Source organism: Phascolarctos cinereus, unplaced genomic scaffold, assembly GCF_003287225.1.
Source record: "Phascolarctos cinereus isolate Bilbo 61053 unplaced genomic scaffold, phaCin_HiC Scaffold_726;HRSCAF=1367, whole genome shotgun sequence".
In the NCBI taxonomy this organism is placed as follows: domain Eukaryota; kingdom Metazoa; phylum Chordata; class Mammalia; order Diprotodontia; family Phascolarctidae; genus Phascolarctos; species Phascolarctos cinereus.
The window spans coordinates 426,139,430-426,151,658 of NW_027556098.1; the positions used below are offsets into that span (position 1 = coordinate 426,139,430).

The 12,229-nt window shown below is 42.2% G+C and overlaps 1 protein-coding gene across 1 annotated transcript in view; it reads right to left on the reverse strand.

The window, feature by feature from the left end:
* Window positions 1–1,093: 1,093 nt before the first annotated feature.
* Window positions 1,094–12,229, reverse strand: part of LOC110197756 (uncharacterized) — a 37,286-nt gene continuing 26,150 nt past the window's right edge. Inside the window, exon 7 of the mRNA XM_020971805.2 lies at window positions 1,094–3,811. Coding sequence (XP_020827464.1) covers window positions 1,761–3,811 — 2,051 coding nt within the window. The 3' untranslated portion in view covers window positions 1,094–1,760. The remainder of the gene's footprint in view (window positions 3,812–12,229) is intronic.

Here is a 12,229-nt window from a genome sequence, read left to right on the forward strand (position 1 = left end):
TTTGCTCAACTTGACAAATGTCCCCATTCGTCCATTTGAAGAGATTTCAGAGGACCTCTCCTGGAACTAGACATATGCCCTAGAGCATTTCTGTAAGGATGCAAAAAACGGATTGGTCTCCAGTGGCTGGGGCTGGCTTATACATGATTGTCAACTACGAAGAAGGGCACATGGACACATCAGAACTTCTCCCTTCTATGGTATAGAAGAGTGAGCTCTGGAAACTGCTGTCCTTTCTGTACCCTTCTCCCTTTTTTTCCAGCTCTCTCTCTATTGGATTTTCAGCAAGGGGCTGGGCAGGAGAGGGAACTTCTCTTGCCTCAACAGCACTGGCAGCTCACAACAAATGTGCATATTAAAGGAAACGACTGATTGCTAAGGAAAAAACTGAGAGTGGATTTTTTTCCCCTTCAATCTCTCACATACTCATAGCCTTAAAAAAAAAAAAAAGGTGACTCCCTCCAGAGTCTGTTCCCACTTTTTATCCTCGAGCCACCTACATTATACAACAGCGCATCCTATTCAAAAGACCTCACTTTCTGCTTTGCTTGCATCAATATATTATTTTTTAACAGTCCTCTTCAATTGACCCTTCCACTACTTCGAGATGGAAAAAAGCCATCTCCACTTAGAGGCTCCTCTTTCTCCAGTGCTTACAGTCTGGCTCTGTGGCCCCGCCACTTGGAGAAGAGACAGGAGAGTAATCAGAAAGCTACTACAGTAGTCCAAGTGAGAGGTGACACGGATCTGAACAGGTATAAACTGAGGGGACAGAAGAGGACAGATTCAAAAGACGCTGGGGAAGTGGAAACAAGTCAGTAGCTGATAGGTTAAAAGGATGGAGAAGGAAAGACAACTCCAAGGTCGCAAACCTGGGTGACTAGAAGAATGCTTTTGGTACCCTCAACAGAAAAAGGAGGACTGTTGGTATTTAACTCCTAGAAAGTTACTCTACACAGAGAAGGGTTAAGGGACTTGCCAAGAAAGCAATAAAGGTAGTAAATGGCAGACAGGCCACCACCCACACTATTCCATGCTGATTGACCTGAAGGGAATGTACATTTTTACTTAACAAACTGCAAAGAATAGGGTCTATAGTTTCATGTACAATACTTTATTCTTGCTTGTGCAACTGTATTTTTTGTTGTTGGACAGTAAGTTCATTATCTTTAAAAGGAAAAATTAAAGTATGGGGAGAATAGAATCCCTTGCAACTAAATAAATATAACACTTCAGTGGTTTGACTAAACATTTTCTGTAACCTTGGTTACACAAATGCCTTTTCAGATACTGCTTGGGCACACTGACTGCAGAATGTGTAGTATGTGCAGCTGATGTATATTACAGGAAGGGTGATAAAGGGAGGTATGCCTCTTATCTCTTAAAGAACCAAACAATAATGTAGTTGGGGGTGAAGTCTCCCATCTTAACTATACAGTACTTGACAAGTGGCAGTTTTTCATGAGGAAGTCCCCAGAATATTCCTTCCCCATCACTAATCAATCTCCAACATAAACTTTCTGATGCCTGATGAGGCATGAACTACATGAAAGGTTTTGTCAGTTGAGACTTTTATAAGGTTTTTCTTCAATATGGATTCTCTGGTGCTTGAAGGGTTCAGCTAGTGCTGAAGGTGTTCTCACAGCCATTACACTTATGGGTTTCCCATTATTATGAATTTTCTGGTATTTAGTAAGATATCCCCTGTGGCTAAGATGACCAAAGTGGAAGGAGTTTCCAAATTCATTATATTCATCAGTTTATTTTCCATTGTGAATTCTCTGATGACAAATGAGGGATGTCCTATGACTGAAGGCTTTTGAACACACACTGCATTGAAAGGGTTTCTCTCTAGTATGAATTCTCTGGTGCAGAACAAGGCTTCCTCTCTGGCTGAAGGACTTACCACATTTATTACACGCAAAGGGCTTCTCCCCAGTATGAACTCTCTGATGTCTAAGAAGGTGTCCTGTCTGACTGAAAGTTTTCCCACATTCGTTACATTTGCAAGGTTTCTCTCCAGTATGAATTCTCTGATGCTTATTAAGTTGTCCCCTCTGGCTGAAGGCTTTGCCACACTCATTGCACTCAAAGGGCTTCTCACCAGTATGAACTCTATGATGATAAATAAGGGATGTACTATGACTGAAGGCTTTTCCACATTCATTGCATTCAAAGGGTTTCTCTCCAGTATGAATTCTCTGATGATAAAAAAGGTTCCCTCGCTGGCTGAAGGCTTTCCCACATTCATTACACTGAAAGGGTTTCTCTCCAGTATGAACTCTCTGATGATGGAGAAGGGATCTCCTATGGCTGAAAGTTTTCCCACATTCATTACATTCAAAAGGTTTCTCTCCAGTATGAATTCTCTGATGATAAATAAGAGATGCATTATGGCTGAAAGCTTTCCCACAATCATTACATTCAAAGGGTTTCTCTCCAGTATGAATTCTCAGATGAGAATAGAGGGAAGTCCGATGGCTGAAGGTTTTGCCACATTCATTACATTCAAGGGGTTTCTCTCCAGCATGAATTCTCTGATGCTCCGTAAGGCTTCCCTTATGGATGAAGGCTTTCCCACATTCATTACATTCAAAAGGTTTCTCTCCAGTATGGATTCTTTTATGTTCATTAAGGTGCCCTCTCTGGTTGAAGGCTTTCCCACATTCATTACATTCAAAAGGTTTCTCTCCTGTATGAATTCTCTGATGATCAATAAGGGACACTCTATGATTGAAGGCTTTCCCACATTCACTGCATTCAAAGTGTTTCTCTCCAGAATGAATTCTCTGATGTTCGGTAAGGTGGCCCCGTTGACTGAAGGCTTTTCCACATTCATTACACTCAAAAGGTTTTTCTCCAGTATGAGTTCTCTTATGTTCATTGAGATTTCCCCTCTGGCTGAAGGCTTTCCCACAGTCATTACACTTAAAAGGTTTTTCTCCAGTGTGAACTCTTTGATGCAGAGTAAGGCTAGAATTGCTGCTGAAGGCTTTGCCACATTCATTACACTTGAAGGGTTTCTCTCCAGTATGAATTTTTTTATGTTCATTAAGGTTTCCCCTCTGGCTGAAGGCTTTGCCACATTCATTACACTCAAAGGGTTTCTCACCCGTATGAATTCTTAGATGCAGAATGAGGCTTGAGTTGTTGTTAAAGGCCTTGCCACAATAATGACATTTAAAGGGTTTCTCTCCAATATTAGCCCTCTTATTTTGAGATAGGCTTCCACTATGGCTTAACTCTTTCTCACATTCATTTTTCTTTCCAGGATGAATCCTCTGGTTTTCAGCAAGATGTGAGCTCTTACTGAAGGCTTTCTCACATTCATTACATTTACATGGTTTGTCTCCAGAATGCATCATGTGAAACTGAACAAAGTCTGAGCGATAACTGAAAGGCTTCTTACAATTATATTTAGAAAGGCTCTTCCCTTTAGAGACTTTACTATGTTTAACTAGGTCTGAAATTGGTTTGATGCTATTTCCTTGTGTGCCATAATTCTGGTGATTTTTTCCTAAAGGAACATTCTGTTTTGGAACAAAGACTGATCCTGAACTAAACTTTTTTCCATGTGTATTAGTTTCATGGAGATGCCTCTGTTTAGCAAGATTTTTGGGAGTGACTGTCACTTGTCTGGATTGTTTCCTCTGGCTGTTCTTCTTCCTCTCTAACTTGACATCATATTCCCATGTCTTTTCCATCTTGTGATCCTCCTTTTTGAGTCTTCCCTGGGATGGTACTCTTACATAAATACACTGCTTGGGAGAAAAGTCCACGGTTTCAGACTTAGTCTCCTGAATAACAGAATCTGAAAGAAGCAAACAAAAAGCATGAATACACACTATTCTCAGTGCTCAGAGAAAGGAAACTGTCCTATGGTAACCCCCAGGTTCTATTTCCTCCGTAAGGAGGATGATGAACAACATGGAAATTTATTTGGAGCTTTTTCCTTTTCCCTTCCTCATTTCATACCCTGGGGCCATCATCCCTTACTATTAACCCCCCTTCCCCACTGCACCTTACTACATTCTGACCCAAAAGTGGTCCTTCTGATCAGCAAAGGCTGATAAACCCCTCTACATATGCCTATCATCTCATTCCCCCCTCTTTTCCAACAAACTGCCTACATTATCATCCCCTTTCTTGTTCATCTTCAATCTTTCCTTGTCTAGTGGTTCCTTTCTTGCTGCTTACACACATACACACACACACACACACACACATCCCCCATTCTTTGAAAAAACAAAGAACTTCAATATATCCTACCACCACTGATATCACCCTTTAACTCTCCTCTCCTTCTCTGTTCAATTCCTTGAGAAAGTACCTCTACTTCCTCTTCTCTCTTCTAAAGTCTCTGAATTCTGGCTTCCAACCTCATCACTCAACTGAGACTAAAATCATCAAAGATGTCTTAATTACCAAATCTAATGACCATTTTTCAATAACTATCTTTTTTTGACTCTTCTACGGCATTCGAAACTGTTGACTACTCTCTCCCCTGGAAAACTCTCCTCTCTGGATTTTTATCAAGTTGCTATGTCATGGTTCTCCTCCCATCTGAGTCTCTTTTTCTCAATTATTATATATGTGGAGGTATGCCTCACCCTCCTATCCTAGGTCCTCTTCTCTTTTCTCTTTACAATCTCTCACTTGGTCACCTCATCAATTATTCAATTATCCTCTCCAAGGAGATGACTCCCAAATTCATTCATCTCTAGTTTCTTTTCTTAGCTCCAGTCCCACACGACCAAACAAGGAAACAAGGATTTACCCAGTGATTTCTACAAGCTAACAATTGGGCATATAGTAATGATGCTATAAGTGTCTCAAACCCAATCATGCTCAAAATAGAACTCATCTTGGCCCCCAAACCAGCCCCTCTTCTAAACATCCCAATCCCAAAGGAGAGCACCGCCATCCTTCTAGTCACTCAGGCTCCTGTTTGATTCCTTGTTCTCATTCCCATGTATTTAATCACTTGCAAGTGCACTAGATTTTGACTCAATACATCCATTTCATCCATCCCCTCCTCTCTACTCACAGAGACACCATGGCCTTTAATAAATCTCCACCTAAACTCTCGTGAAAACCTTCCAATTATCCTCCCTGTCTCAAATCTTTCCCCTTTTTAATTCACCCCACATGTAACTGCTAAGGTGATATTCTGAAAGCACAGAACTAACCATGTTAGCCCCCTGTACAATAAACTGCAGTGGCTCCCAATCACCAACAGGATCAACTCTCTACTTCTCCTTTAAAGCCCATCACAACCTGGATCCCATTTACCTTCCAAACCTTATTTGTTCCTCTGTAAAGCCCAACAAAAGTGGCCTCCTGATTAGGCCCCTATCTCTGCCTTTGCACAGGCTGGCCTCACACCTGGAATGTGATTCCTCCTAGGTGACTGCAAAGCTCAGCTCAAAGCCGCCTCCTCAAGGAGACTTCCCCAATCTCTTCAGCGGCCGGTGCCTCCCTCCCAAATGACTGTATTTATTTTCTATATTCTTCTGTGAGCACGTTGTTTCCAACAAGTAGGGACTGTTTCACTTTTGTCTTTGTATCTTCCCTGACTGGCACAAAGTAGGCCCTAAAATGCTCACTGACTCACTAACTGACTGGGCCAGTCCCAGATCGAGAGCAAAGGACAACAGCTACATAAATGACATGATGAACTGGTCCCCAGACAGGACTTGAGCTCACTGATTTAAGAGCCACATACAGACGGACACACACACACACACACACACACACACACACACACACACACACACACATGACATGCAAGACCTGAACATGTTTGTGAGGAAAAAGGAGAAGCCAATGGACTGACAGAGACTAAAGAGAGAGAAAGAGAGAAGAAGAAAGAAGGGGAATGCCTAATAGAAATAAACCCTGCAGGAGATGGGCTCAATGGTGCAAGTACAGAGGTCAGACCTGGGAAAGAGAAAGAACACCTCATCTTCCGAGGTTGTGAGAAATGATTAAAGACTCACAAGAGTTGTGCCAACAAATGGCCCCACCCCTCTCCACGACATAAGAAGTAAGAATGCTTGCTGAACGAGAGGCTATGGTGTAGAGGCTTGAGAAATGAAGTCTCCTCTCAGGAGGCTGCTCACTCTCACATGGAAGTGGGGTAACTGATGGCTGCTGAGTCTGATGTAGGCTTGGTTTAAGGAAAAGCTTCCTTAAAATTAGAGCCATACAAAACTGGAAGAGTTGGCCCCCATTAACTGCACGAACCCGTCATTGAGATGATTCCCATTCAGATGCTTACTGGTTTAGACGCCCCTCATGTTCCTTTCCTCTTAGACCCCGATTAGTAAGTGGTCAAAGGAATGCAATAATCCAAACCAAAAGCAAATTGTCAGCACTGACCCTAAAACAACTAATCAAAATCTAACAATCATAGGCACTAACTCACCCTCTGTTGTGGCCCAGAACACTGACGGAACTGGGGAGAAAGCCAGGAGTCACCGCACCGCACCCTACCCCCTCACCATCCACACAACAGCCAGAGCTGCTGTGAGCAAATCAGTTGTGGTATGGGCCTGAGGCAGTTTTTGTTAACTTTGCCTCTGGGAAAGGAAAACATGAAAGTGGGTTTTTTAAAGGACTTTGGCAGGGAAGGTCCTGAGACTCCCAGAGTATATCATTACTTTGACTTTTTCGACTTACAATAACTTTTACCCATTCTGATCTTCCCAAACTTCTTTCTAATTGGCAAACAGGAAAAAACAATTCAATATAGGGTAGGACTGTGGAGAAACAGACACACAACTACACATACGGTGAAACTATGACATCAGGAGGACTTTTTGGAAAGTATTATGGCAATATACCACAGGATCTACCAAACTTATCCAAAGGGAAAAAAACCACCTACCTATACAGGGCATTCATAGAGCATTTTTTTCAAGAGGAAAAATACTGGAAACAACCCATGTGCCTGACAGGGAACAACCAAACCAAGAGTATTATGGTGATAAAAAGAATGTTAAGTCTGAAAAGGAGTAACAAGAAAAACACAAAAGCGTGGGAAGAGCTGCATGAAATGATTTGATACAAAGTGAAAAAAGCACCATCAAAACAATAACATACACAGACAACAACTGGAAAAATCACAAAACATGCAGCAAATGGACACAGAAGCAAATGGACATTTTCAGTTCTATCCTACTGAATGCACAGCTTTGTGGTCCACGATCCAGGTTTGGTCACAGAACCATGGCAACTGAGAAGAGGATCTCTTCACACAGGAGTGGTGTTCCCTGGTGAAGAAGGCCCTGGGCAGGATGCTAGTATCCCAAGAAAAAGAGGCATTTCAGAAGCTCGCAGCAGCAGCAGCAGCAGCGTGGCCCAGAACCCGACATGTAGAGCAGGACCTCATTTTCAGCATCAAACTCAGCGATAACTAGGGCAGGAATTCCAAACCAAAGGAAGCCTTACAGTTCCATCACTCTGAACCAGCAGCATTTCCCAGCTGGCCGATGGAGTGGAGTCTAGCCACACCCCATTCCTCAGACCTAAACCCAAGTCAGAAACACGCAGAATGCAGACCAGGCGGGGCAAAAATCAAGACTTTTTCCTGGATCAGACCACCTTGGGAGCACCGAAAGCTCAAAGATCCCCAGCCTGAGCTGTCCCTGAGATCCCGGAACACCCAATACCCCAAGAGAGCAGCAACAGGACCAGCCTAGACATTCCCTCAAGAAATGCCACAGAACCTACCCCTAACTAAGATCAAGTGTGATGTCAGAGAGAAGGCTGGAAGAACGCGCAAGCAAAAAAAGAAAAAAAAGAAACTCCACACTAAGCAATTATGGCAGCAAGTACGCTCAGCACAAAAACCCAGAAGAAACATCTACGAGCAAAGGCTCAGAGAAAAACACAGCTTGTGTAGAAACTCAACTAGAATGCTTGGAAGAGATGAGGCAGGGATTTAAAGAAGCTAATGATTCCATAAGACAACAAAAAAATCAAAATGGTGTCACAAGACTGATGACGTGAGGCATCTCACAGCGAGAACAACCTACCAGGAAAACAGATCAAGTGGAAAAAACTTAGGAATCACTGGTCTGCTTGAACACCATGACCAAAAAGAACCCAGACAGCTTATTGCAAGAAATCTTTTTTTTTAATTGATTCTTAGTTTTCAGCATTCATTTCCACAAGACTTTGAGTTCCACATTTTCTCCCCATCTCTCCCCTCCCCCCACCCCAAGACAGCATGCATTCTGAATACCCCTTCCCCTAATCTGCTCTCCCTTCTATCCCCTTCCCCTTCTATTTTCCTGTAGGGCAGGATAGATTTCTATACCCCATTGCCTGTAAATCTTATTTCCCAGCTGCATGTAAAAACAATTTTTAGCATTTGTTTTTATAGCTTGGGGTTTCAAATTCTCTTCCTTCCTCCCTCCCCACCCACCCTCATTAAGATGGCAAGCCGGTCAATACAGATAATACATGTGCAAAACATAGTCATGCAAAACACTTTCACAGTAGTCATGTTATGAAAAACTAACTCTATTTCCCTTCATCCTATCCCATCCCATTTATTCTATTCTCTCTTTTGACCCTGTCCCTCCTCAGAAGTGTTTGCTTCTGATTACCCCCACCCCAATCTGTCCTCCCTTCTACCATCTTCCTCCCTTATCCCCTTCTCCCCTATTTTCCTGTAGGGTAAGATAGATTTCCATACCTAACGGAGTGTGTATGTTATTCCCTCCTTAAGCTAAATCCAATGAGAGTAAGATTCACTCATTCCCTCTCATCTTCCCCTATTTCCCCTCCACTGTAAAAGCTTTTTCTTACCTCTTTTATGTGAGATAATTTACCTCATTCTACCTCTCCCTTTCTCCTTCTCCCAGTATAATCCTCTCTCACCCCTTAATTTTATTTTTTAGATATCACCCCTTCATCTTCAACTCATCCTGTGCCATCCATCTATCTATCTATCTATCTATCTATCTATCTATCTATCTATCTATCTATCTATCTCTCTATCTCTCTATCTATCTATCTATCTATCCCATCCATGTACTTTTCCCCTCTCAACTACCCTAATACTGACAGAGGTCTCATGAGTTACAAATATCATCTTTCCATGTAAGAATGTAAATAGTTCAACCTTATTAAGTCCCTTAAGATTTCTCTTTCCTGTTTACTTCTTCATGCTTCTCTTCAGGCTTATATTTGCAAGTCAAATTTTCTATTCAGCTCTGGTCTTTCCATATTTCACTGAATGTCCATTTTCTCCCCTGAAGGATTATATTCAGTTTTGCTGGGTAGGTGATTCTTGGTTGTAATCTTATCTCCTTTGCCCTCTAGAATATTATATTTCAGCCCTCGGGTCCCTTAATACAGAAGCTGCTAAATCTTGATTGTGCTTCCAAAACACTTGAATTGTTTCTGGCTGCTTGCAATATTTTCTCCTTGAACTGGGAACTCTGGAATTTGGCTACAATATTCCTAGCGGTTTTCCTTTCTCTTTCAGGAGATCAGTAGAGTCTTTCAATTTCTATTTTGCCCTCTTGTTCTAGAATAACAGGGCAGTTTTCCTTGATAATTTCTTGAAAGATGATGTCCAGGCTGTTTTTTTTGACCATGGCTTTCAGGTAGTCCAATAATTTTTAAATTATCTCTCTTGGATCTATTTTCGAGGTCAGTGGTTTTTCCAATGAGATATTTCATGTCTTCTATTTTTTCATTCTTTTGGTTTTGTTTTATAATATCTTGATTTCTCATAAAGTCATTAGCTTCCATTTGCTTCATTCTAATTTTTAAGGAAGTATTTTCTTCAGCGAGCTTTTGGACTTCCTTTTCCATCTGGCCAATTCTGCTTTTGAAGGCATTCTTCTGTTCATTGGCTTTTTGAACCTCTTTTGTCATTTCGGTTACTCTATTTTTTAAGATTTTATTTTCTTCAGTATTTTTTTGGGTCTCCTTTAGCAAGCTGTTGTCTTGTTTTTCATGATTTTCTTGCACCACTCTCATTTCTCTTCCCAATTTTTCCTCTACTTCTCTTACCTGCTTCTCAAAATCCTTTTTGAGCTCTTCTGTGGCCTGACACCAATTCATATTTTTCTTGAACGCTTTGGATAAAGGAGCTTTGACTTTCTTGTCCTTTTCTGGTTGTATGTCTTGATCGTCTTTGTCACCAAAGAAAGATTCTAAGGTCTGACTTTTTTTGTACTGTTTGCTCATCTTCCCAGCCAATTACTTGAGTTTTAAACTCTTTGTTAAGGTAAGGGTCTGCTTCCAATGTGGAGAATGTTCTGTCTCAAAATTCAGGGGTTTTGTGCAGCTCTTTTCAGAGATACTTCTAGGGACCTGTAAATTTTCAGTTCTTCCAAGGCAGTATGATAAGGGGTGAGGTGTTTACTCCTTTCCTGGCCTGTGTTATGGTCTATGAGTGACCTCAAAGCCTCTTTTCTGTCTTGGAGCTGTGAAGAGGATTTCCTCTCTACCGCTACTACAAGCTCCACCATGCCACTGCTCCTCCTCGTTCCAGGACTGCCACCCAGAACTGTGACCCAGATCCAAGCACAGGCAAAGCAAGAAAATCCTGCCTCAGCACTAGCAAAGAGATCCCTGCCATCCCCGTCTTGAGCAGCTGTTCAATCCCTCTTCTGTCTGTGGGCTGACAGCTCTGGAAGTAGCCGCCACCCTGGGGCTGCACCAGGACTGGGGACAGACTGAGCTCCTCTCACTGCAGTCACAAATTTTTCCTACTGATCTTCTAAGCTGACTTTGGCATTTGTGGGCTGAGAAATCTGGAAACTGCCACAGCTGCCCATGATTCAGTCCCCTGAACTGCCTGCATGCCCACTCAGAACTGTGATCCTCTCCCAGCCTTGCACAACAGATCTTTCCAATCAACCATCCAGGTTGTCTTGGTCTGGAAATTTGTTTCACTCTGTATTTTTGTGGGTTCTGCTGCTCTAGAATTTATTTAGAGCCATTTTTTACACGTATTTAGAGTGGTTTGGGGGAGAGCTAAGCAAGTCACTGCTTTCACTCCACCCTCAAGATATCTTACGAGAAAACTGCCCAGTGCTCTTCAAACCAAAGGCCAAAGTGGGAATAGAAGGAATCCAGTGTTCACCTCCTGAAAGCAACCCCAAAATGAAAACTCCCAGGAAAATCACAGTCCAAATACAGAGTTTCCAGGTTAAAAAAAAATATTACATGGTGCCAGAAGGAAAGAATTCAAGTACTGAGGAGCCACAGGCAGGATCACAAAGGATTTAGCAACCACAACTACAAAGGGGCAGAGAACTTGGAATACAATATCACAGAAAAGAAAAGAAACATAGGCTTATAGCCGAGAGTAACTTACCCAGCAAAACTGAGGCTACTGCTACAGAGAAAAAATAGGTTTTTAATAAAACAGAGGACTTCCCAGCATTCTATGAAAAAACTAAAAGTGCACAGAAACTATGAAGTTCAAATACAGGAGTGAAGAGAAACATAAAAATGTCAACATCAATGAATAATGTTAAAAGACCAAACGAGGATAATCTGCTCACATTCCGATATTGTATGTAGATGATCCATGTGTCACCTCTGACCCCTGTCATTGTCAGGGGTCACAGAGAGAATCTCAACAGACAAGGCCTGGGAAGGACGCTGAAAGATCTTGATGTTCTTAATGGGAAAAAAATGAAGAGGGGAAGGGAACACACTTGGGAGGGAGGATTTGGCAGGGAGAGGGGAAAGACGAGTTGGGGGAAATTTTCTCACGTAATCAAGGTGTGCAAGCAAACATCTACACAAACAAGGGGAGGGGTGGAATAACTGACCCTTGACCTTCACTCTCATCCAAATTGGCCGCACACACAGAGCTGGGTACAGAAACACATTTCACTCAACAGGGAACTAGGAGGGGAAGGGGAAAAAGGTAGAGGGGGAGTTACAGGGAGAGTAGATTAAAGGCTATACAACACAAAAAAATGGGAATGTGAGGGGACCGGAAGAACAAGCTGTGGTGTATCAATATGACAGAAGACTACTGTCAGCATAAGGACCAGCCATGATTCCAGAAGACTGATGATGAGACCACCTGCCCACCTCTGAAAGGCCAAGGAGTAGGAGGACAGAAGACATGGAGAATGACTCTACATGTTTGCTATGGGTTTTGTTTTCCTTATCTTCTCAAGTGGGCTGGGGAGGGTTGGCAGGGGAGGTCGAGAAGGTGGATTTCGGCTGATTAGGACAAATATTA